Source organism: Pezoporus flaviventris, unplaced genomic scaffold (genome assembly GCF_033815535.1).
Source record: "Pezoporus flaviventris isolate CSIRO_AGI_PZ_B2104156 unplaced genomic scaffold, CSIRO_AGI_Pfla_v1 ptg000002l, whole genome shotgun sequence".
NCBI classification, from domain to species: domain Eukaryota; kingdom Metazoa; phylum Chordata; class Aves; order Psittaciformes; family Psittacidae; genus Pezoporus; species Pezoporus flaviventris.
The window spans coordinates 60176409-60201156 of record NW_026892550.1 but is presented as its reverse complement, the minus strand read 5'-3'; the positions used below and the strand labels follow the sequence as shown (position 1 = coordinate 60201156).

Genomic DNA, 24748 nt, shown 5'->3' with positions numbered 1-24748 from the left:
TTTTTTTTTCTCTTCAGACAAACTGGATTATAGTCAGATAAGCTGCATTTGTTAATTATCTGTTTCCAATTTCCACTTATTCCATGTTTAGTAAGGCTGCTCTTTCTTTGTGTAACTTGAAATTGAGAAGCATGATGTTAAATTTCACTGTTTAATACACTGAAATGATTACTCTCGTTGAAGTAATGGATAATACTGTGGCAAGGAGTGTTCTAGGGTGTTCTGTGTTACAGGGATAAACAGATGAGTTGTACAGTGTGATTCAAAAAGATTCACAAATTCTGGAATTTTAGTCCTTTCCAACTGCGATATCTAAATAGCTGCATGTAATCAGTGCACTACTGGAAATATTCTTTTGCAGAAAGAGATAATTTTTGCCCTTTGGAACCTTGACAGAAAGTTCTACAATACTGGAAGGCTTTAAGAAATAAATATGTGTAGGAGCTCACTTTAACTTGTGCATATTTGTACAGCTTATTTTTCTTACTGTCATTTCAATTGCAGTGAGGATGATCTATTTGAATTGCATCCAAATGCAGTCTTCCATTTCCATGTGTGTTCATTTTCTGAATTAAACTTCAAGATGGTATAAAGTTTATGCAAAAATCTGTTTAGAATTGAAATAAAACCAAAATGTGATATGTACTCTATTCTGTCATCTGTTCCCAATAGCTGTATGGCTATATGAGTTATGGCGACCTGACCAGTCTGTTTATGCAGTCTTTCTGCATTGTCATACTGTATTAGGCGTTTCCTGGGCTTACAGCCAGACTTTTTCTATTTACAAAGCATCAGGCAAAGATTTAACATTTCTGGGGGTTTTTTCTTACTCTTTAGAATCCCTGTGGGACAAAAGGGTTTGTCTTCTTTCTCTCTAGTGTTCCTCATCACAGGGTATCAGTGAAAGGAAGTTCATTTTCTAATGATGACTGTAATAATGTGACACAGCCGTTGATTAAATAGTTATTTAGGAAGCTGGCCTAGAAGAATTATTCTCATTATGGTCTTTGTTCCAACATTCTTTTTTTTCTTTTTTTTCCTGTTTTCCTGAATAGGTTAACAAGCTGTCTTTATCCAATGCAGGCAAATTCCACATTTACAAATTTTGAAAATCAGAAAATTTAGTTTTTCTCTCACTGTTTCCTGAATTTAATAAACTTGAAGGAAAATGTAAAAGGCTGCCAGATGCCAGACCTCAAATGGTAAATCAGACAATGTTTTGTGGAAGTTCTGACCTAGAAACCAGCTTTATTATTGCAAACAAAAACCCAAGCTGGTCAAGATGCACAGTCATATAACGGAAGATGAGGTAATTATTTTTCAGATTTTGTAACCCAGTTAATACTTTTGCATTCTTTCTGCGTGATCTGATCTCTGTTACTGTATTTTATGTTTTAGATGGAGAAATTAAGAGGTATTTGACCTAATTCCAATTATTTTTAGTGAACAAAGGAATTCAGCCTCCCCATCCCCCCCTTTCCTTCTCATCTACTAATGATCTTATTGAAGTTGGCTGTTTGGAAAATAATTATGATGCACTGCATAGTCCTCATAGCTACAGCTAGTAGGAAAGGTGTATAGAGTCTATCAAGCTTATATATCCTCAAGCTTTAGGACTCTCCAACCTACTCTATGGCTGTTTTGGGCAGATGTGCCCGGACTGAGTAGCATTTGAGCTCTTTCAAACATTATATCAGAGGTTAGTAACTTGCTTACTTTTCTTTTGGTGTATAATTTTGTTTAATTTGGGAATTCCCAGAGAGATTCTGTAGTAGAGATGTCACAGAGAACATGCGCTTGTGAGGAATACAAGTTTTTTCAGTTGTCTAGTGCTGCTTCTTTACAGCAGCAGGAATCTTAACACTTGACCTGATTTTTCAGGTTTACTACATATCTTGTAGTAAAGTGTTTCTTGTTGCTATTCTTGTGTACACTGTGGGCTTCCATACTTGCCTGGCTCTTGGACAGTTTCTTTTTTGCTTGCTTCCAAATCACTTAGCATAGTTGCTGTCAACACTTTGACAGTTCTAGCAAATTTATAGAGTGTTAATTAACAAAAAAGAATACTGGCAATTACAGGTGGGTAGTTTTTTTTTTTTTTGGGGGGGGGGGAAGGGGGTACGGGCTCTTTTTGTTACTGTTTTTTTTTGTGGGTGGTTTTTTTCGTTTGTTTTTTGTGTATTTGTTTTTTTCTTAAGGGCATGTCAGAGGCTCACCGGTTTGACTTTTCTCTGTATTTCTCCTTCCTGGGTATATTCTAGCTATCCTACTGGCTATTCTCTCACTGTTTACTTGAGGGCATGTCAGGAAATGTGACTCAGTATAGCCAGGCAGATAGCTGCCTTAAGCTAACACTAAACCTCTTTTGTGCCGGTCTTGGTTTCAGTCATGTAGGATATTGATGGTTTAGTAAGTAATTAAGAATATTAGTTGCATACCCCCTTTCCCTTGGTCAAGTTTTTCCCTCAGAGACCAAGGGAAGTTCCAAGGTAAGAAAATCTGTGTTAAAATCACAGTACTCGGTAGGAGAGGGTGGGAATGCCCTTTTCACCTTCCTTTTCAAGTTCCTGAAACTGCCCTTGGTGATGCAGCTGAAACAGAAGACAGACAACTGACCTGTTTCTAGAGGAGTGCTTTCTTAGTGTTTGCACTTTAGGATGTGCATAAACCCTTGAACTGTGAACCTGACAGCTTCAAAAACACTGCAAGAATGTTAATGATACTGTTTGTATGGCAGCGAGGGGCTAACTTTGTTTTAAAAGGGGAAATAAAAATGACGATAAGAAGTATGACCTGACTGGCAAAAGAGACAAATATTTAACTTTTGCTTACTCAGAAATAAAGGTTGATTTAAGGGGCAAAGGGCAAAACTGTCAGATGGCATAGCTGTAATCTGTCTCAGTAAAAAAAAGGAGGATCATTTCCCAGCAGAAATGTGGAGACCCCTCATACTGAAAGGTGGTAACAAGGAGGCTGTATCTAGATTTGTCATGCTGACATTTAGCAGATTATTCACTTTTTTTTTTCCCCCAACAATTCCTGGAAAAAACCCCACCACATTTCTGTAAGAATTTCAACCTTGAATGCCTGTCACTACTGATGAGCTGAAAACACTCAGAAATCCAGCTGTTAACTGTGCATGCCAGTTCTCCTAGTTTTCCTTTTGCCTCGTATGTTATGTACTTCCTTTTTAAAATACTTACACCATATCCTGTTCTATTGAAGTCAGTAGATATAAATAATTCTTCCGTTGTTAAATACAAATTATCTTGCATATCTTTTCCAGTTTTGATGTTTTAGTTCCATTTTCAGCTGATGTAGAGAATCTGTAATCTCCAGACACTTTCCTCAGACACAGGGTGTGGCCCTTCAGATTTGAGCTGAACAGTCCTGTTGCTGCTTACTTAAATTGAATCAGCCGTACTAAATTAAGCCAAACTATTTTTCTTTACAGCTCTTCTTTCTACATTTGGAATGAAGTGTATTTGTACAGCTGGAATAAACAGAGTTTATACAGTGAGCTTCTGGGTGGAGAGTTTTGATAAGTGGTTGCAGAAATCTTTTTAGTGCTAAAGATTAGGAATTGAATTGTTTAGTAATTTTGCAGATGTTTATAAAACCTCCATAGTGTCAGTGTCTCAAATTCTTTTTAATATTTTTTTCACTCTGGAGGTCAGAGGACAAATGCATGTTTAGGGTTTGTTCATATAATTCAATATTTTAAATTGTAACTTCATCAGAAAGAACAATTATTAAATCCCTGTTTAATTCTGTGTACAAAAGATTAATCATTATTCATGTTTCTTCTGTTGGGAATGAGTCTTCTTGTTAGCTTCAGAGGTGGGAGTAGGGGTTGATATAAGTTACATTTCTAAGACGTGTGATGGTAATGGGAAAGCAATTTCTGTATGGATCACAGTTTGTATATTCTAGTCCAGTAGCTTGATCTGACTGAAGTGTTTCTTTGGAACAAGCAAACTTTTGTGATTATAACTATTAGACTATTTAAAATACAAACCTATTAATAGGAGTATGTGACACTAAAACACTGCACTAGTAGACAGAAGGGGATCAGGCAGTTGATTTTTCAAATAGGTGTGTTCCTCTCCCTTTCCTTTCAACACCCCATTTTCACATTTTGACTTGCAATTTTACCCATTCCTGTGAGTTTGCGGCTCTCCACCCACCCACGTGTAAGCCACGTTTTTGTGCTTTCAGCTGTGTGATTTTGAAGTGCTTTTGCTGTTAATGGTCTTGAAAACTCCCTTTAGTCACGCTGCTTCTGTAACATGCATATTTAGTAGTATGTACTTCTGTTAGGAAGTCTTTTAAAGAACTTCATCCATTCAGTGTCCCAAGGTTTCCTCAGTTGTGGGGAGAAGAGGAGAAATTTTATGAGAAACGAATGTGCTATTTAGGTAACAAGCAATTGCAGTTTTGAATCACTGGATCATTGAGCCTCTTGCACACTTGCATAGATTTGTTGCAGTTGAAGCCAATTACAATTTAATTCTCCTGGTGCTGCCACTTGAATTAGGTTGTCTTCTGATCTTTAGTCTAATGGTGAGCACAGCCATTCTGAGCCCATGAGGAAGCAGTGATGCCCAGAGTCATTTGCACATTGTCTCAGAAAGCTATAGTGAGAATGCAAGTGAACAGATTCTGTTGAAGCAGACACACAATAAACTGTGGGTGACCCTACTAGCAAAGAAAATGTAATATTGATGTCAGTCGCATTTATTCTGAGACATCTTACATAGCATTTTTGCTTTTCCTTATTCCCTTGTATTCCTGCTTGTAATTCTAAGCCATTAGAAGCATTTTTTAAAGGACTAAGAACATGTCCAATCCAGTTCTATCTAAATATGCACTGCTTTGCTGTGTATAGTGACAGATTTTGAATAAAAAACAGTTCAAGAAGACAGTGTGATAGCAGTCCAAGTTGTCTCTGGTGAGAGGAGCACCATTAAGTCACTTTTTGTTCTAAATAAAGTCAGGCACTGGAGTTACCAGCAGAACATAGGCAATGTTTGATGAGAAAGGAGTGTTGTATTTTGAAATAAATAAGGTTAAGCACAATTTAAACATGTTAATTGAAGCATCCAGAGTTAAAAAGATAACAGTTATCTAAAGTGTTCAATAAGCAGTTTTTCAAAATAGTTTCACTTTTCTATCTGGGGGAAAAGAAAAAATCAAGGAAGTGGGAAACTCCTTTGGTGTAAACTTTTGTAGTGTTGGCTATAATGATAAATCCTAAAAAAATTCCTTGTGCAGCCCTTTATGTGCCCTCCATTAAAAAAAAAATCGGATTTAAAAGAGTTTTTTTTTTTTCCTGTGGGTGAACAAATCATGTTTTTCTTGCTCTTTTAAAAGAGCATAATCTGTGTTAATAAAAGCCATGGACAGGAGAGAGAGGTTCTGATTGAGCTTTACTGCAAGGCCACCGATGGAAAGCATGGAAGTGGCCAGATCTGAATCTCAAAAATGACCTAATGACTAGAATTTTAGAAAGGATCTCATTTTGGTGCTTAACACTCTTCAGGGTGTTTAAGATTTTCATCTTCATGAACAGAAGCTCACAACATCAAGACTGGCAAGGGAGTCGCTGGTTGAATGATTGCATATTTGACTATTTGTGCTATGGTACACTTATATGTGGTTTTGCTAATACCATCTTCCTTTGAAATGCGTTTTAGGAAATATTTTGAAGGACTGAACAGTTCTTTTAGCACCAAGTGCTGCAAAACAAAGAATGGGTAAGATAGTGTATAGAGGTTTAGTGGAAAGAGAAGCAGCATTTGCTGTATGCTAGTTTGACAAAACAAATTTTGTTTGCATTGACATTCTTTGGGGCGGAATTACGTCATTTGCAAGTTAGACCACAGTGAACCTGAAGCATACAAAATCCCATGCAAATGGTTCATTCATTTCGGCTTTCCCTGAATGGCTTTTTGGACACAGCTATCATTAATTGCAGCATATACATTAATTTTAACTCTGTAGGAAATGAAGTCTGTTTATTTTAGCATATGTTTGCACCTTGGGAGCTGCTCTTTTGGCTTAATTATGATAAAGGCCTAGAAAAATAACCATTCGATTATACATTTAGGAAAACAGAAGATTTCTATGAACTGGTTTTAAAACTACTTCCATCACCTCATAATGTGTGGTTATTTGGGATTGGTAAGTTCTAGCAGATCTTTAGTCCTTGTTGAATATGCTTTTTCAACATTTTTTTTTCTTCTATGTTTAGCCAGTACAGACTATTTGTAGGGAGGAGGAGGACCTCCAGTATTCACTACTGGAATGTAGTGAGCATCTATGTAAATCTTTTATACTTGCATTTATCTAGCTTCCAGTTAAAAGTATAGTTTAGTATCTTTTACAGTAAGTTAAAGTATGTTTTGGTGTGTGACTGACAGGTGGAAGTCACACGGGTCAGATACACAGTGTGCAAGCAGACTGAGAAGCTGGCGTTAGCCTGAGCTCTAAGATGGAGATGCCGTTGCTTCACCTTTCAGCAGTTTTTCTGATCATTGATGCTTGTGGTTACTCTTGTGCGTTCTTGCCTGGGAAAACTGTATATACATGAACATGAGGGGGAGTACCTACTGAAATGAATAGCTTAAAGTTTTTTATTCCCCTCCCCAATAGCCATTTACCAAAGATTTTAAGGTGCATTTCTCCTGTCATCTTTTGTGCACAGATCTTCCCTTTCCTTTGTAGAATTGCTTTGCAAACAACAAAAGGATAATGCTGCATGTAGTTATATCCCAGTGTATTTTCCACTCTGAGATAAGACCTGTCATTCTCACCTCTCTTACTCTCAGCTCAGATGTTAGACTGGAGGGGCTAAGGGGTAAGACTTTGAATCAAACCAGAAGATTAATTTTAGGCTCTGCAAAACCACAGCATTTAGTTCTAATCTGCTTGAAACAGCACTGCTAGGGCATTGGGTGCATGAGTAGAGTAGCAATGGGTAGACAGAGCCTGTGGAAACGGCACCTTGTTTTGGCAGCTGTTGGTATGAATTTATGCCTCACAGAACATTTCTGCCTAGCAGTGTGCTACTGGGATAAGTATTCTAAAAGCTTTCTCACAAGTCTTCCTGCGGTGGTGGGTTTGGGTTGGTTCCTAGATTACTAAAATCTATGGGAATGATAATAAGTCCTCTTATTAGTAGAGAAAGTTACTAAGTAGGGGAATAATCTATTAGTTTTGCTTAAATTTGTACAGCTATTTGAATCCAGCTATTGCTGCTCGTTGGTTAACTAGAAGCACCACTTTCAAGTACAGCTAAATGTGTCTCTCATCAATGAGAGCAGATTGTCATTGCAATGGTAAGATAACAATAGAAGAATTTTGGCGATGGCTGGAGTCCTTTGGCTGTGTAACACAGTGACACAAATGCTGGATACTGCATGCGGCACTGCAGTGAGGATCTTGCTGTAAGGGCACCGGCTGTTATTTCTGGGTTAGCTGCCATGACAACTGCGCTCTTGGTGAATGCCCTGGGTGGGTGTTCTTGCAGAGAGCCTGAGAGTCATTGATATTCTGAGTGTTCCTCAGATTACTGCAGGCAGTAGAGACCCCTTCCTGTAGTTCTGCCAATGTTTACTACTATCACAGTGGGTAGAATATGTAAATGCCATTGACGGGTATCTGGGAAAGAAAAAAGCTAGTTTCCTTAAAAGCATTTCTTTGTTTTACTTCTTTAATTGCATGGTTTTACCAAATGGTTCTAAGTTTCTTAGCTTCTACATAGCTTTTATTCAGATCTCATTTGAGTGTGCAGTGTTAAAAAGGCTAGGGAAACAATTATATAGTAAAATTGTAATCTGTCTGCATTTAAAAAATAGCTTGCTACATGCAATGTTGGGATTTCTTGTGACATTTTTGGTTTTAATTGTTTTTAAAGCAGACTCTTGCGCCTTCACAAGCTGACTTTTTATTTTCTTTTGAGGAGTAAGTTTTGTTCCAAGGTCTTTGGGTTTGTATTTTTAAAGTATGACTGAAACATTATTTTCCATTCTGATCCTTACTGAAATACATTGTGACATCATCCCTGGGAGAATTAAGAACAGACGGAGCTGCAAAGGGCATGGACTCTGTATTTTTTTTTTTTTTTCTTGAATGTGAAATACCTTTTAATAAAAGGGGGAATAATTTTTTGTTTAACAGGACGTCAAAACATGAAAATTAAATGCCTTGGACCATACAAGAATGAATTTGTAGATGCAATCATTTTAACTCAACAGATTTTTTCCCTAAGTAATTAATGTAAGAATACAAGAAGCTTTGACATTTGAGTGGTGTTTATAGCTGGTCTTGTCAAATCATCAGCATGCATGTGTAGTTACAGGCAAAAATGTAGGTGTTACATGTAAGAAAAGGGGCTTCTGGAGGTGAGGGGCAGTCATAATTATTTTTTTTGACCCTGAGGTTTCTTTTACTATTAGGAGAGCTCAAGTACTTGAGAACTGGAGTGTTTCTATAATAAAAAGAACATTATGGTATCACTGTGAAAAGGAAAACACAAACTTATTGACTGCCACTGACTGACTGAAGATTTAGTATTCAAAAGTACTGCATTTGTTTATTTTGATTTGTATATTTTGCTGTCAAGGTGACGTGCTTACAGGACTTCTTTGGAGATGATGATGTCTTCATTGCATGTGGGCCTGAGAAATACCGGTATGCTCAGGATGACTTCGTATTGGATCACAGCGGTAAGACTGTACATCCTAAACCCACTGAAATAGTCTACTTAGTTGAGAACTCTTCCTAACCCTGTTCAATCCTCAAGAGTTGTGTGATCTAGGAAAATATACAAGGGAATATATTTTCCTATGGATTAGAAAGTTTTTTCAAACTATCATCTGAATTCTGTAAATCTGTTAAAATGCACTAACAATTCTGATCTATTTTCTTGGAAAACAGACCCTGTCTCTTAAATTGCATGCAAAACAGCACTGAATTTTGAAAGGTTCAGTCATGGATCTAAAATCTGCTATAAACATTCACTTTTAACATCTATAACCATAAGATGATTCCTCATAAGATTTTTGAAAAACCACATACATAACCACACTCATTTCAGGTCCTGCTGGACAATTCACACATTTCAGTCTTGTCTGCTATAGAGCAAATGTTGAACCTGTTTATACTGGGAGGTTATAGGGGGTATTGGGTGGGGAAGGAGGTGAGACAAAGTGGGACTTTGTGCCTATGCTGTCTGCCATTGATAGATCCTGAATTTAACTTGTTTATAAAAATTTCTGTTAAAGAGAAACTTCATGAAGTTCAAGGAAAAAACTCTTTCCTCTACCAGGGAGTTTTAGAATTGGCTTGGAATATGAAATAATATATGTGCTGGGGTTTTTTTTCCTTCGTGTTTGTAGAATCATAAAATAGTTTGGGTTGGAAGGGACCTTTAAAGGTGCAACCCCCCCTGCAATAAGCTGGGACAACTTCAACTAGATCAGGTTACTCAGAACCCTGTCCAACCTTGCCTTGAGCATTTCTTAGGATGGGGTATCTACAACCTCTCTGGGCAACCTGTTCCAGCGTTTCATCCTTATTATAAAAAAACTCTTATATATAGTCTGAATCTACTCCTTTTTTAGTTTATTAACCCTTATCCTGTTGCTACAGAACCTACTAGACATGTTTTTTCTGTCTATCTTGGGTCTTTGTATAATCACTCTGATTTTCTTCTATGAAAAAAAATTAGTCTGTGGTGAAGAAATCTTGACCTGGCAAGAATCAGATTATTTGAAGAGAGCTTCATGTTGTGAATAAAAGGGTTGTTTGTTTTGGGGGGGATTTTTTTTGCCTTTCAGTTAACTAAAGGCAAAAGCATTTGTTGCTTTTCTAATTTTTACAAATGCTGTAATTGCATTATAAAATCTTTAGTTACATCCAGAAGTCTTGATATGTATCTAACCACTGGTCCATACGTTTTGATGGATGGAGGATTTAGCTGGCTCTCATTCTGTTGTTATTGCCAGTATACTACTTTTCCAGAACTGCCTGATTGTGTTGATTCAGCTAATGTGAAGGTGACAAGAAGGGTACTTTTTTAGCATAATTTTAGACTAGACCTTCCTATGCAGGAATGGAAGAGCATGGCTGTATTAACTCACACTGCAAATGCCAGTCTTTGCAAAATCATAATTTTCCCTGCAGATTTTATGGCCATAAGTTTGCTTTCCCCATTACACCATGCACAGACTAATTGGTGACACTTCCTGTCTGAGAACCCAGTGATGGAGGGTTTTTCTTCCTTCTTCTCTTCAAGTTTACATGGCCTCCGCTTCCTCTAATAAGTCTGGAAGTCTTAATGGGGAAAAGCAGGTTAGGTACAGAGTGGAACATGACTGGCAGGGCATACAGCTCTACTAACTATTTTTGGTGATGATGTGGCATTATAATGATGGCTTTGACATTGTAGTGATGAATAACAGGGACAAACTTAGAAGGGAAACTTATATGATTCCATTGGGAGTGATTTGCAGTAGATGCTAACTGTAGGAATTACAATGTTTCCAAAATGTCAATGAATGTATGCCTATTGATTCCTTTCCCCTTTAGGTTGTCTTTGATTTAATGATATATAGCTGACGGTAAATGGTAGTAATCTGTTGTCTCAGCCTTTTGGAAGCAACAGACATTTTTTACCTCTTCAAAAATTGGTCACAATATCAGTTTCTTGCAAAAAAATAAAGCGAATGGAGTTTTCTATGCAGTTTCCCTATAGGAAGCTGCTGTTATCAGCATGTAGGATTTACTGAATTACCAGAACTTTGGCATCAGCTGACTTCTTTGCTCTTTCAGCAGTGTGTAGGTACAAACTTGAATTACAGTAATAATCCAGCTTCAAGACATGAAGAAATACTACATGCAGAAGTTGTATTACATACAGTGTTTGGGTAGCTCAAATCTGTATAGTATGTAAGATAAAGTTCTGACATGCACTTATAGATTTGTTTCATTCAGTTGGGCAAGCATGTTTTGAAATTCCTGATGTTCATTTTCTGGATAATAAACAGCAACGGTAGTGTTTGGAGGAAGCCTGTACATTGAAGTGCTGTCAAATATCTATCTGCTTGCTTTGCAGAATGCCGTGTTATGAAATCCTCTTATTCCCGGTCATCTGGGATGAGACATACTGGGTCCAAAAGTCCAGGACCTTCACGTCGAAGCAAATCACCTGCCTCAGGTACTACTTCTAGGAAAAAGCTGAATGTATAAAACACATGAAAGTTAGAAATAGTTTAATGGGGTGAAAAAACTGTTGGCTCTGTCTGAAATACAGGTGCCATGGTTTGTTTCCTGAAGAGAAAAAATTTGTTGGTCTTTTTCTTCTTTTTTTTTTTTCCCTGTTTTTTCTTCTTCAGTCTTTCTCATAGAATTAATACTAATTTATAATAAAATCTGCATTTATTTTTGAATCCTGAGAAGAAATGTGGTTTCTATTTTTTAATTAGCAGACACAAAAGATTTCAGTTTATGAACACTGGAATAATTTGTGCTAATTGTACACTTGGGATGTGTTTTCAGCATGGCATTTGATTTTCTTGAAGTCTATTAATTAAAAGGATGGTTGTGTGGTTAAATTCATGTTCACTGAACTAGAGTATACACTTAAGTGTTTTGAATTTGGAGAGTTTCTCCTATACAAACCAAATACTGTCAGAAATAGAGAAATTTGCTGTTTCAAGTAATTTGAGGAGATGTTCTGGAATGTTATTGCCCATTAACAGAGAATCTGTGTTTTTTGTTCTTGTGCTTCCTGTAATTGCAAAGAAAGGTTCACATTGTGTTTTGGAACATACGGTGTTCAGCCAAACTGCTGGCAAATCACTGAGTCTTTTTACACAAATTAATAGAAGGGAAAATTTCTTGAGGGAAAATAAAACTTGATTTTTTTTTTTTTTTTTCCTCAGACTTGGAGAAGTAGCTCTGAAATAAAACCATTGAATATGTAAAGATACATGCTCTGTTTTGAACATAACTATACATAATTACTGATAGTAAAAACTCCTGTGTGTATTCAAAACTGCAACATCTTCCATATTCTCATTTCAATATTAATATATGTTTTGCCTAATTATGCTGTTTAACGTAATTGTATCTCTTTGAGTTCTTTCAAAGTGGAATATTAATCATTTGTTCATAAAAAGTTGAATATTTAATTGAAAAACCTCCAAGAAGTATTGTGGTAACAACAAAGAAATATGTAGCATGAAGGGCAAGGTTCATAACTGATCTCTATTTCATGCAATCCTGTTGACCCTAGTGAGATTTTATGGGATATCTGTCAACAGTGAATTTTATGCAAAGTATTTAGAAATCAGTGCTGTCATTCCCTTACTTATTTCTACTTGGACACCCCTTTGGTCAGCTTAATTTGAAAAAAATTATCCCAACTGTCTAGTATTTATCGTTCTATTTACATGCCATTTTTTCTCATGTAGTCTTTACTTACCTTTATTTACCCTTCTTCCTTTCATGCATGTTCACAGCTGTTTAATAACTTCTTTCCTTAATGTCTTTTTCCTTTGTGTCAAATATATGAGTACAGTAAAGAAGGGTGGACACTACTCCAGTGCTCATTCTTCAGCAAAATCCCCAGGTGAGCCATTACTATTATGGCTGTATATCACTAGTGTGTCTCCTCCCTCTCCATTTACCTGTATTCTTTTCACTTGTATTTGTGAATATTTTCAAGCTTGAAACACACTTTTGCTTTCGCTGAGCCAGAGACATAGTGGGTGTAAGTTTTTTGTGGAAGTAAATTGCTTGAGTGAAATAATACGTGATGCTTCATAATGGCTGGACATCAGCTAATGGTGTCAAAATTAAATATATAAAGGTACAATTTGACTACAAGTAGAGGAGCATTTTGAGGGGTACTACGCTGTATGTGTATTCTAAAGCATATTACGATAAGAAATTTCAACCAGCACAGAAAGGCAAGGATAAGAGTTGCTGAAAAAGGTGTGAAAACACATCGTAGTGTTTTCCTTTTATTTCCAGTTTCTCGCCTTTTTTTCCTTGTGTTATTTCAGCCTTAAGTTCTAGACAGCTAGAAACCTTTTTGAACCTTTAGTGAAAGTTTCTCTAAAACAAGAAACATGTATTTTGATTAGTAAGTAAGTTGAGACTTTGGACCATACTAGAAAAGTGTTCCTAGGTTTTTCAGTTTTAAATATTCTAGTATGCTAAAGAATGGTAGCCTAATATATACTACTTAAAAGAATGACAGAGAAGACCTTTTTTCTGTGTATTCAGGCTGCTCTACATGTTAAAAGAAACCTCAAAAGAAATTATACTTAGAAAATAGATAAAAAAGGTAAGTTTCATATATACATGAAAAAATCAGCAAATGAATAGCAGCGGTAAAGTTTGTGCCAAAAGTGAATACAGATTGCTTGTGTTGGTTTTGAGATAAAAAAAAGGAAAAGAAAAAAGTACAGCTGTCTGAAATAGCAGTGTCATGGTTTAACCCCAGCTGGTAACTAAGCACTACACAGCTGCTTCTTCACTCTCCCCCCGCAGCAGGATGAGGGAAGAGAACTGGAAGGGTAGAAGTGAGAACACTCATGAGTTGAGATAAGAACAGTGTCACAATTGAAATAAAGTAATGATAATGAAATAATCAGTAAAGTAATGAAAAAATCAATAAAATAATAAAATAATGAAATAAAACAATGGTAATAAATTGGAAAGAAACAGAAAATAACAAAGAGAAGTGAAACCCAAGAAAGTCAAGTGATGCAAATGAAAACAGTTGCTCCCCACTGACTGACTGATGCCCAGTCAGCCGCCAAGCAACAGCCTCCCTGCCAACCATCCCACTTGTTTTATTGCTGGGCACAATGTCATATGGTATGGAACATCCCTTTCGTCATTTGGGGTCCTCTGTCCCAGCTTGTGTCCTTGCCAAGTTTTTGTGGACATCCAGCCTACTTGCTGGTGGGGCAGTGTGAGGAGTAGAAAAGGCCTTCACTCTGTGTAAACATTGTTCAGCCACAACTAAAACATCCCTGAATTATCAACACTGTTTCCAGCACAAGTCCAAAGCATAGCCCCATACTAGCTACTAAGAAGAAAATTGACTCTATCCCAGCCAAAACCAGCACAAGCAATTGGCTGATTCTCTATAGATGCTATTTTTTTTACATCTACACAAGGACCATTCCATCTTTTACTATTGTGAAGTGGATCTCGGAAGACACTGACAAAGCTGTATCTACTGGCAGTTCATTTAAATAGGATCTTCAGCAGAATGTACCATATGTTGTGGAATCATAGAAGGACAAAAGTTGGAAGCAGCTCTGGACTTCATCTAGTCAAAGCCCTGGCTGAGAACAAGACCCTTGTCCACCAAGCATATCTAAGATGCTAGGAAAGACCTAGAGTACTGCTAGTGTAGGCTGGGATGTTTTTCCTTAGACAGTTATGAGAGAAGAAGATTATGTTAATCAGTCGATTTCATGGGTACATTTTAGCAGTTCTATCAACGCTTGAAAGGATGGTAGTGTCTTAGTGACAGATAAGTGTGTCTTATAGCATAGGCCTGAATGGTCATATTCAGGAAACAATGACCTTTTTGTGAGCTGTCTAAAAAGAATGCATGAAACATTTTTTTCCTCCTGTACTAATAATTGGTTCTTTGAAGCAGATTCTTCCACTGAAGTATCTAATTTTTGCACATGAACTTTTCATCTCAGTATTTCTCCTAATGGCTAGAGCAAATTGCGTACGCAGGAAGCAGAAAACAGTTATCTAGCATTCACTAGCCCTTTTCATCATCGTACTTGCAAATTCTTTATAAAACAAAGATGCATTGATATGCCAGGTTTCAAGAATGTGATCGAAAACCAAATGATGAAAAGAAAACTGCAGGAGGTACATATATTCCTATATAATTTTAGCTTCTTAAAAAACACTTAAATAATTTGCCTATCATTCTTGCAGGCAACCTTTTTTAAAATCAAGACAAAGATACCTCGAACATACTGAATACTTTTGGTAGAAAAGACTAAGCTCTTAGTCCTGTAATAGATTTGGGAATGTAAACACAAGTTACCAGATTTCAAGATAGACTTATTCTGTAGCTAACTGCTGATTAATTATATTTGAACATCACCCATCAGAGAGAGAAATTTTTGTGAAAAACAGGAGTTTGTGGAAGTTGCAGTGCATTCAGCCTGGCCTGCTGCCGGATGGACTGCCCAGGTTGTAAAAACAGTGCTTGGAAGGCATCTTCAGCATTCAAATAATGTTTGGGTACTAGGTTGCTTAATAGACACTTGCAGAATAAATCCAGTAGTGCTAGTTAAGAAGTGGTGCATAACCCATGACAGACCTCTGAATGTGTAAAGGATATGTGCAGGTGTAACTGTTACTTTGAAGCTAACTTTCTATTTGTCGGGGTTGCATTTTTCTTTCTGAAAAGATAATTCTTCACCGTGAATCAGCTATGAAATCTTTTTAGTTCTAAAATTTCTGCCTAGTATTTTCATCTCCCAAGGAAAAATGAGGTTCACATAGAGAAGAAATAATGTTGCATCATATTTGTGTATGATGAGCTGTGTGCTGTTCTGTCTGCATAATGAAATTCATCAGTCTGGTTTAGTCAGGAAAATGCAAAGGCTGACCTAAGTTATATTAAGGTCAGATGTTGTGTCAGGCCTGTCTGGAAAACTGGACTTAAAATGAAGGAACATTTGAAGGCAAGAAGGAAGGTATTGTCTGTTTCCACAGACACTTGAACTTACGTGAAATTCTGAAATAGCCTACTAGTATTTAACTTGTTTGTTTTTTTTTTTTCCAAAATCAGTATTTTTCTGAACTACTACATACGTTCTTTATAATCCAAATAGCTCATACTTCTAGTTTGTTTGGTTGGTTTTTTTTCCTTAAAAAAAAAAAAAAAAAAAAAAAACAACTTGTATTCTATGAAACTTTCTACCTAGACAGGACTGTTGATCCAAAAAGGAGACACTTTCTCTCTCCTTATTTTATTGTGTGACATCACAATAAATGACATAATTCTAAAAGACTGTGGCTATATTTTGCCCAAAGCTCTTGCACTGGCAAAGAACAGAATAAGCCTTCTTAATCTCTAGAATGACTATGCAAAATCTGTGTGTCTTCTTTGATCCCATATCCAGCCTCATGAGTTTTGGGGATACAGTTGTGTGGCATGCAGGACATAATTTCTTCATAATGCTGAGGAGTCTGTTTTGCTCTTTGTATGCAGATTTGAAGGATAACTTGTTAGAGAAGTATGTTGTGTTTAAAGCAAGTTACAGTTTTTTACTTCTGTTCACCTTTTCTTCTATTTGTTTGCTTTTATTGCTTTGGCCAGTTAATGGAACCCCAAGCAGTCAATTATCCACCCCAAAATCTACAAAGTCCTCCAGTTCTTCACCAACAAGCCCAGGCAGCTTTCGTGGACTCAAGGTAAGTGCAAGGATAATCAACCCCCCCAAATCCCATTATTCATCCACGTATTAAATTAATTAATGGTGTGTTACAATGATGCTGAAGAAATAAAAAACAAAAAAAGGGAAAAAAAAAAAAAAAGAGCTGCGGTTCTCTAGGGTAGCCATGCTAGTATGACCTTTGAGTTGAAATGGTGAGATCTGAAGTAAGATTTTTCTGTTTTGTCTTTGGTTGGCAGCTTAGGAGAAGTGGAGGTTGGTGATTTGAATATGCCAATTCGCTCTCCAAATTTTCCATTGTTTCATAGATTGCAGAAACCCACCAAGTAATTTATATTCCCTCACCTATATAAATGTAGTATCCGCTTTTCAATACCCTAGTCTTGTAACATTGTCTAAGATTTCATCTGAAGCACAGTTTTTCATCCATGGCACACAGTTTCACCCCCTAATGCAGTCTCCTGCCTGAAAGCATATGAGAGGTTCCCTTGGGAGCAGCCTAATGGCTGGCAGATTTTTCTCTGTGTTGCACCAAGAGAATTGTCTTTCTTTCCCCCTTAAAAATTGGTAGCATTTACAGTTCTTACAGGTTGCTCTGTGCCTTTGGCTCGGTAAAATAAAAGAAACAGTTTGGAGCACTGTTGAGCATTTTACTGCTGCATTTGTGGAGCTGTCCTTTCAAGGAGAATTTTCTTGGGAAATCATCAATTGCAGCCTTTCTGCAAATGACCGGGATGGTTTGCAGTGATTATTCTGGTCAAGTAATAGCTCCCATTGGTGAACACAATAGTTGTGAAGAGTCTGCATAATTCTGTGGAAAACTGTTTTCTCAATTAAGAGACTGGCTATAGGACGTGATTTGAATAGTACTTAGATTTGGGTTTTGACATGCTAATTGTTACCAAGTCTTTGTCTGTTTTGCAAGCAGTATGCCACTGGTTTCTGCCAGGCTTCTGTGATAATTCTGAGGAAATATTTTGATTTATTTGTTTAATTCTAATGTATTTTTATTTGTTTGGTTCACTGAAGCAATTTAGTGTTGATCTCTGCATTTATGTTTTTAAGTTGTACCATCCCATAGCTTCTCTTTGTCTGAAGAAAATTAGGTTAGCCTTTCCCCTCTAAAGTGTTTTCAAGAGAAATAATAGTTCTGACAATGAAATTTGGAACTGTGTCTTAAAATTTGTCTGGACAGCTTTTGTACAGAACTTACAGTAGAGGACAGCCAAGTCATTGGACTTGATGTTCTTATCTGGTCTGCACTATAATTAGCAAATACTTTTTCATCTTTAATGAAATTGCAATTTGGGTGTGTGGTAGCTTGGTTTTTTTTTGTTTGTTTGGTTGTTTGGTTGGTTGGCTGGTTTTGTTTTGCTTTGTTTTATTTTTCCCCTCACTCTGTTCTGTCTGCTTTAGGCGATTAAAGCTCCGTTAAGATAGAGATAATTCTAATAGTAACAAGTAATTTTCAGTAAAGTGGACATGTCCTCTTTCCCTTTCAATGTCAATTTCACTGAAGAAGGCTGCTGTACTTCTTCATTTTGGAATTTAATTGATGCTGGATACTAATGAGTTTTTGTGTAAATCCTTCATCCCTGTATGACCAAAGAAAACAGCAAAATCAAATTGATCATCTTGGACCTGATGTGTTACTGTAGTGAGTACCTCTTGTTTTATCCTGTTAGGATGCATCTGTTCAGTAGGAGGATCCCAGCTGTGCTCCTCAGACTAAAGATAAAGTTATATAGTGACAGGATAAATTCCAAAAGGATCAAGTGCACTGTACAGTAACCCTTGTTTGTTGTCTATGTTCTAATAATAATAACTGTTTTCATGAAGTATCAACATAAAATCAGTAGCAGGGAGGCATGGTTTTATGCGAAACCACATTCTTTTAAGAAACCTGTTTTTATTTCTGTAGGATTGATCTTGGTCAGTCTGATGAGGAAAAGAGAGGGAAAGCAGGGACCAATTTTACTATTTTGAGATTACTGCTTTTCTCTATTGTTAAATAATTCTTTGTTGCTAAGACTACATTGTGGCACAGGCTTCCTGCACTTACATAAAGAAGGTGCCATGACTACAGCTAAATGAAAATGTAGATGTAAATACCATGTCAGACAGTGAAAGAATAAGGTATATTTTTGAGTTTCCTGGCTCTGAAAATGAAATATATTGGCAGATTTATTGTGTAGAAATCATGTGTTTATTTTTGTAGAGCACAAAACAGCAACACTTAATAATGATTTTATATGAGCTTGGGCCAGCAGGTAAAGGGAAAAAATAGGGGTTGATATTTCTGTTTCCTATAAAAAAGAGGAAGCAGCTACATATGAACTGTACTTTAAAAACTGGCATGTTTGGAAAGCCAGAATAAAACAGAACATTTGACTATAGATCAGAACCATGCTAAGCTTTTTGAAGTTTGATGGTCAATGTAGAGCTTAAGTGATAATGCTAATCATCAAGGCAGTAAACTTGAAAAAGGTACTGATTACAACAGCAATTTTGTCTGTCTCAGACATTGAGTCTTGCACCATATTCTCTGAATGACACTTTTCCTTCAAAGTGAAGTCTTTCCAGTCCCCAAGGATTATTTCTGCTTTACAACTCTTCATAAGCAGAAGCGGTGCGCTCTGGCACAGAAAACTTCTTGCACGAACACTCCTTGTGAACAGCTTGTCTTTAAAGAGAAGGGCTTTCCTTATGTCATTTTTAGTTTTTCCAGCCAGAGTGCTTTTGTGCTATTAATTGTTCAGTACATACAGGAAGCCAGTTTGCTGTCCAACATCCCAGTCTTGCAGAACTGTTTTGCAAACAATTGAAATGAGGAATTTATGCTATGGCTTAATAATAGTAAACGCTACAGAATTTTCCCACAACCCAAACTAAATGACTTTTTTCCAGTAAGTGACAGAAAGGGATAGCATGCATCCAATTGCATGCTGCTATGTATACTTATCCAAGTTGTTTATTTTTAACATCACAATATTGGCCTGTAGCTAAGCATTTCACTTTGCAGATGGTAAAGATTTAGATATAAAAGTTAACAAGTATGGCATGAAGTAAATGACTACTTTCTACAATATTATTTTTTGAACAAATGTATTGACTTTCTTACTTTTCTATTAACCTTTCCATGGAGATTAAAACTAGTGCATACATGAAGAAATAATGGTAATAGTGCTTTAGGTAGCACAGGACAACTGAGAGTGACAATTGACAGGTTTAACCTTTTTTTTTTAAGTGTGCATTTACAGATACCCACATAGTCAGTGCTGTTAGGGGTACTTTGACTGTTAGCTCCTCCAGTGCATCTGTGTCATGGTTTAAGCCTAGCTGTAACTCAGAATCGCGCAGCCCTCTCTTGCTCCCCCCTCTTTCCTCCCCCCCAGCCCCCGGAGGGATGGGGAGGAGAATCGAAAGAATGTAACTCCCAAGGGTTGAGGTAAGCACAGTGCAGTGACTAAGGTATAATACAAACCACTGCTGCTACCACCAATAATAATAATGGATAAGGGAAATAACAAGGGAAGAGAATACAACCACTCACCACCCCCCGTCCGATAACCAGCCCTACCGAGCAGTGATCTAGCCCTTCCAGGTAACTGCCCCCAGTTTATATACTGAGCATGACGTGCTGTGGTATGGAATACCTCTTTGGCTAGTTTGGGTCAGGTGTCCTGTCTCTGCTTCCTCCCAGCTTTCCTTCCTCCCTGGCAGAGCATGAGACACAGAAAGTCCTTGGTCAGACTAAACATGACTGAGCAGCAACTAAAAACATCAGTGTTGTCAGTGCTGTTCCCAGGCTGAAAGTCAAAAACATAGCACTGCACCAGCTACTGAGAAGGAGAAAAATGACTGCTACTGCTGAACCCACGACAATCTGTTACCATGTGCACTTTGTACCATAAAAATAATCCAGAGACTAGATTAAGTAAGAAATTTTGGAAAGTGGATTTCATAACTTCTTTATGTATATTTGGTTGTGTTTTATTGTCCCCTCTTGAAATTAAGTACTACAAAGTCATGTCATCTTTTTAAAAAGAAAATAAAATTGTACAAATAAAGAAGCTTTATAGTTCAGGCCTTTCTTAGAATCCCAGTTATGCTAAAAAGAATTGAAATTCCTTTTTCTATTGATTGACTAAATGACCAAAGTGAAAGGGCATTAAAACCTAATCCAACACATAACTACTTGCTTAACTTTAAGCTATTGTGTAGCCCCTTTTATTTCTGTGAGGATCTTAATGTACTTAGTTAAACATGTGCTTAAGTGATTTGAAAGATTACTGCCTATCTTCATCAAGGTTTTAATCTCTTCAATTCTGTGCACACGTTTTGTTAGCAGTTACATGTTAAAAGTATTTACATGCAATTATGTAACCCGGTGACACAGGTGCAATAGCAGTTCTTAGAGGAATTCATTAACCTGCTGCCTTTGTTGTTTGCTAATTTGTGCTGGGGAAAGTTTCTTTGAGAACTGAGTTTTTCTGCAGGTATGAGAGTTCACATTCTCTTCATAAACTTCAAGTGAAAGATTACTAGAGCAATGCCAGATGAGAACTTAAGGAAAAGTTAACAAACATACTTTCTCTAAGTTTGGCTAGATGCACTTTGAGGGTATTATGGGATCAAAACAGTAATGTTAATGTTTGTGTAGGGTTCCCATATTTATGTCTGTAACTTTCCAGACATAAGGGTGTGGGTGTACATACGCATTCATAGCTCTGTACCGTACAGTTCGGAGTCTCTTCAAAGCATTATGAATGTGCTGGAGAACAAGGGCAGAACATTTAGTGCGTCTTAGACATACTATGAAGATATTGAGCAACCATAAGAGGTCTGACTGAAGTAAAAAAAAACATTTGCACATATGTGTACAGTACAGTGTACAAAGGACTTTTTACGCCTAGCAACCTAATGGCAAAAGTTCTTAATTTCTACCCAGATAGGCAAGAAGGACAGATACAGGAAATCTTTAGATGCGTGCTCTAGAAAGCACTGTCCCATGTAGCTGCCAAGTTAGGTATTTTCTTCAATATGACAAAAAAGCTCCAAATATTTTCACAAACATGTGCAATTAATCTAATCTTGAGTGCAAAAAGTTTTTTCAACTAAGGTAGGATTCCACTTGAGGAGAATGTGGGTTTATATCTGCGGATCTTTCCTCAGACTCTCATGAGACAAAAAATAAATTCCCACCAGATGTGAAGTTATCTGGGATTACTTTCTTATTTCCCTGCATGTTTTTATTTTAAATACAAGCAATATAATTGCATTTTTTGGCTATATGATAGCATTTTGACTCAAAAGATTTATTAAAAGTCTTTGCTACTGTACCAGTAGATGTAGCATGATAAAAATGACTGTCAGGATGCTGCTTTTTCATTCCCAAATTACTGAATTTGTCCTGATCCAGATTTTAAGGGAATCCTTGGCCATTCCTTCTTCGCTATTTATACATCACTTTACAATTGCATACCCATTTCATTTTGTGCACTTGGACTCTGCAATGGTTTGAAGGTTTTGATGGCTTAAACGCTTGTTTTGGTTGGGGTTTGTGTTTGTTTTTGTTTGGTGGGGGTTTTTTGGTGTTTTCAATTTCTTATCATTAACTTAAAAGTAGAAAACCTGATAGAATATCTGTCAGGATGCAGCAATTTGATACATTATATACTGGAAAGTTCAGATAGTTGTTTTTGTATTTTTTTTAAATAAAATCCTACAGTGCAATGTATAAAATAGAGCTTTTTATGAATTGGATATTAGTAAGGGTGAAAGGAAGAATGCTGAATACCTGTTCATTAGTTATAACGTTGAGGTTTAATAAAAGTGTTGGGTACTAAAGTAGGTGTGTTAAGCTTATGGTTATGACAGATCTAATGAGTGTTTCTCACAAAACCACTCATGTTGATAAAACTTTTGACATAAGTCACAGTCAGTCTGTATAATATAAAATATACAGAAATGCGTTTAGACATTTTTCTGAACCTGGAAAAATGGTTATTCCAGAAAAAATACTTCAGCATGTGAAGAAAATGACAGTTGAGCAGGTTCTTTTCAGCTCAGTACCTATTGTAACTATTTACATCTTTAATGCGTAGAATGATACACAACGTGATATTTTTGAGATCTGTGTGTTCACCAAGATATTCTCAGTATCTCTAATAACTATGTTGTATTGTGCATCTGGCTTTGGATGTGCTGTTGAAACACAAATAACCTATGGGAAGACACCACAAGAGAAGTATAAACAGTGATTATTATATTCTATATTGCATAATGTTTAAATGCAACAGGAGTTACTGTTGGTGTGAGATGTTCTTGGCCAGTAGCATCCACATTCTGAGGCGATTATTATTTTTTTTCAAAGGACTGGATTTCCACTGGTGCTCCAAATTAGTGGGAGCTTTTAAAAACAAAGTCAAATTCTGCCTCAGGTCTGAGCTTTGTAGGACTTGCATGTGTATGTGAGAAGGTGGATTTAAGACCTGTGCACTCTGCATTTATCATGTGTAAAGGGACCAGTATTGGAAAAGAGCAGTAATGACATGTGGAGTAGAATACAGGAGGAGAATTTTTGCAAAATCTATGTGCAGTGTGATTATAGATGCTGTCCATATTCACTAGTGTAGTATCAAAGCAACAAGAATCCTTTTTTGTTCTTGCTACTATAGGAATTGCTTGTGAACCAGCCAAATCTACTTGCACATCCAAAATCATTACTTTAGCTTCAAAATATCTGCAGCTGTTGGGATACCAACAATATGAGATATTATAAATATTACATGTCACTGGGTAGTTCAATGATTAGAAAATTGCTTTAATAATAAAAAATCACTTTATTCTGTGTCACTTGCTATCAATTCCTATGTCCATCCCACCTTTTCTGGCTAGGCAGCACCTCACAGACATCTTCAGTTTATTTCTACTGTGCTCTGACACAGTAGGTAAAGACTAGACTGATTTCTGGTAAGGGGCTGAGACACAGACCTACAGCAGCCAAATTACAGGCAGTCTGTTGTAGAGTGAGTTTGGCCTCATGTCTAGAGCCACGATGCAAATTTTTTTCTCCTTTAATTTTTCTTTTCCTGTTGCTGTTTGCATCCTTCTTGTAAATGCTGTAGTAAGAAGGAATGTGCCAAGTCATGCTCTGGCCTGATCAGAAGGGTAAAGGAAGTTGGGAATGCGGGCTAGATATTTCCATGTATTGTCACTCACTGGATCCCCAAAATAGACTACTAATATTTTTGGCTGATGACTAATATTTTGCAGTAATCTGTTCTGTTACCTCCATTTTATGCTTGAAGAAAATGTGATTGACTCGTGATTTTGCACAAATGTCATTTAACCCAAATGTCCTTGTTTCTGATCCTTGCGGAATAAACAGGTAAGTCAGAAAGACAGCAGCACTAACATAACCTGGTTTTAAGTTATTAGTAAGGAGCAGAGTAGTAGCTGACTGGTTGCTGTTTTATGCTGCTTTTGTGCCAAACGCCAGTAAACATCATTGTTTTAGGAGCTCTGCAAAATTAAGTTGTACAGCTTCTAGTTACTGTACCTATAACTGATTTGGCAGCTCAGCTGCCACTAGAAACTTAATCATTCATTAGCATTTCATGAGCCTTTAGACAATATCCCTATCTGTCAGTTCCGTTCTTTCGTTGACAATAGTGTTAATGATTTAAAATATTCAGCAGTGTAACCAGACAATGTCAGCTAAAATGGAAAATGCTGCATTTGCATTCCTGATGTCATGCAAAGCCAGTTCAACAGACCCTGAGCTTAAGTCAGAGAAGCATTTTAATCCTTTATGTGGTGAGTGGTGAGAACTTCTGTAATAGCCCATGAAGAAAACAAGACATGGAACTTCACAGAACAGTAAGAAATGTTATTCAGAGGAGGGGGAATGATCTAAAATATATTTTAATTTCATAGAGTATCCTTATACTTAACTGTAATGTGAGAGATTGTGAAACAGTGGTGCATAGAACACATCCAGTACATTTTGCTATTTATGGTATTCATTCCTATGCCTCCACCCCTTTTTAAAAATGTATGTCCCTGGGCAGTATGACAGAATGATTTCAAGTAGAATTGTGAAGATTCAGATGGTGTACCAATTAAGTTGTTACTGCAGCAAAAATAGTTTTCTTCAGCTATCATCCTTCAAAATAATTTAGGTATTTTACATGGTATCAGTTACAAAGCTGGATCTATGTCTGGATGCATATCAGACATCTAAATTGAAATGCTTGTAGATGTCATAAATCTTAACATCCATAATA

At 36.8% G+C, this 24748-nt stretch overlaps 1 protein-coding gene across 6 annotated transcripts in view; it reads left to right on the top strand.

The window, feature by feature from the left end:
* Nucleotides 1–24748, top strand: part of DCLK2 (doublecortin like kinase 2) — an 88541-nt gene that overhangs the window by 36281 nt on the left and 27512 nt on the right. For 4 of the 6 annotated variants that reach the window (XR_009741214.1, XM_061440937.1, XM_061440964.1 and 1 more), the window contains exons 3-6: nt 8627–8729; nt 11120–11221; nt 12587–12637; nt 16382–16476. Coding sequence is in view for 4 of the 6 variants with exons in the window: in XM_061440937.1 (XP_061296921.1) it covers nt 8627–8729; nt 11120–11221; nt 12587–12637; nt 16382–16476 (351 nt within the window). In the remaining 2 variants the exon portion in view is untranslated. The remainder of the gene's footprint in view (nt 1–8626; nt 8730–11119; nt 11222–12586; nt 12638–16381; nt 16477–24748) is intronic. The other 2 variants (XR_009741215.1, XM_061440947.1) reach the window with 1 other exon arrangement.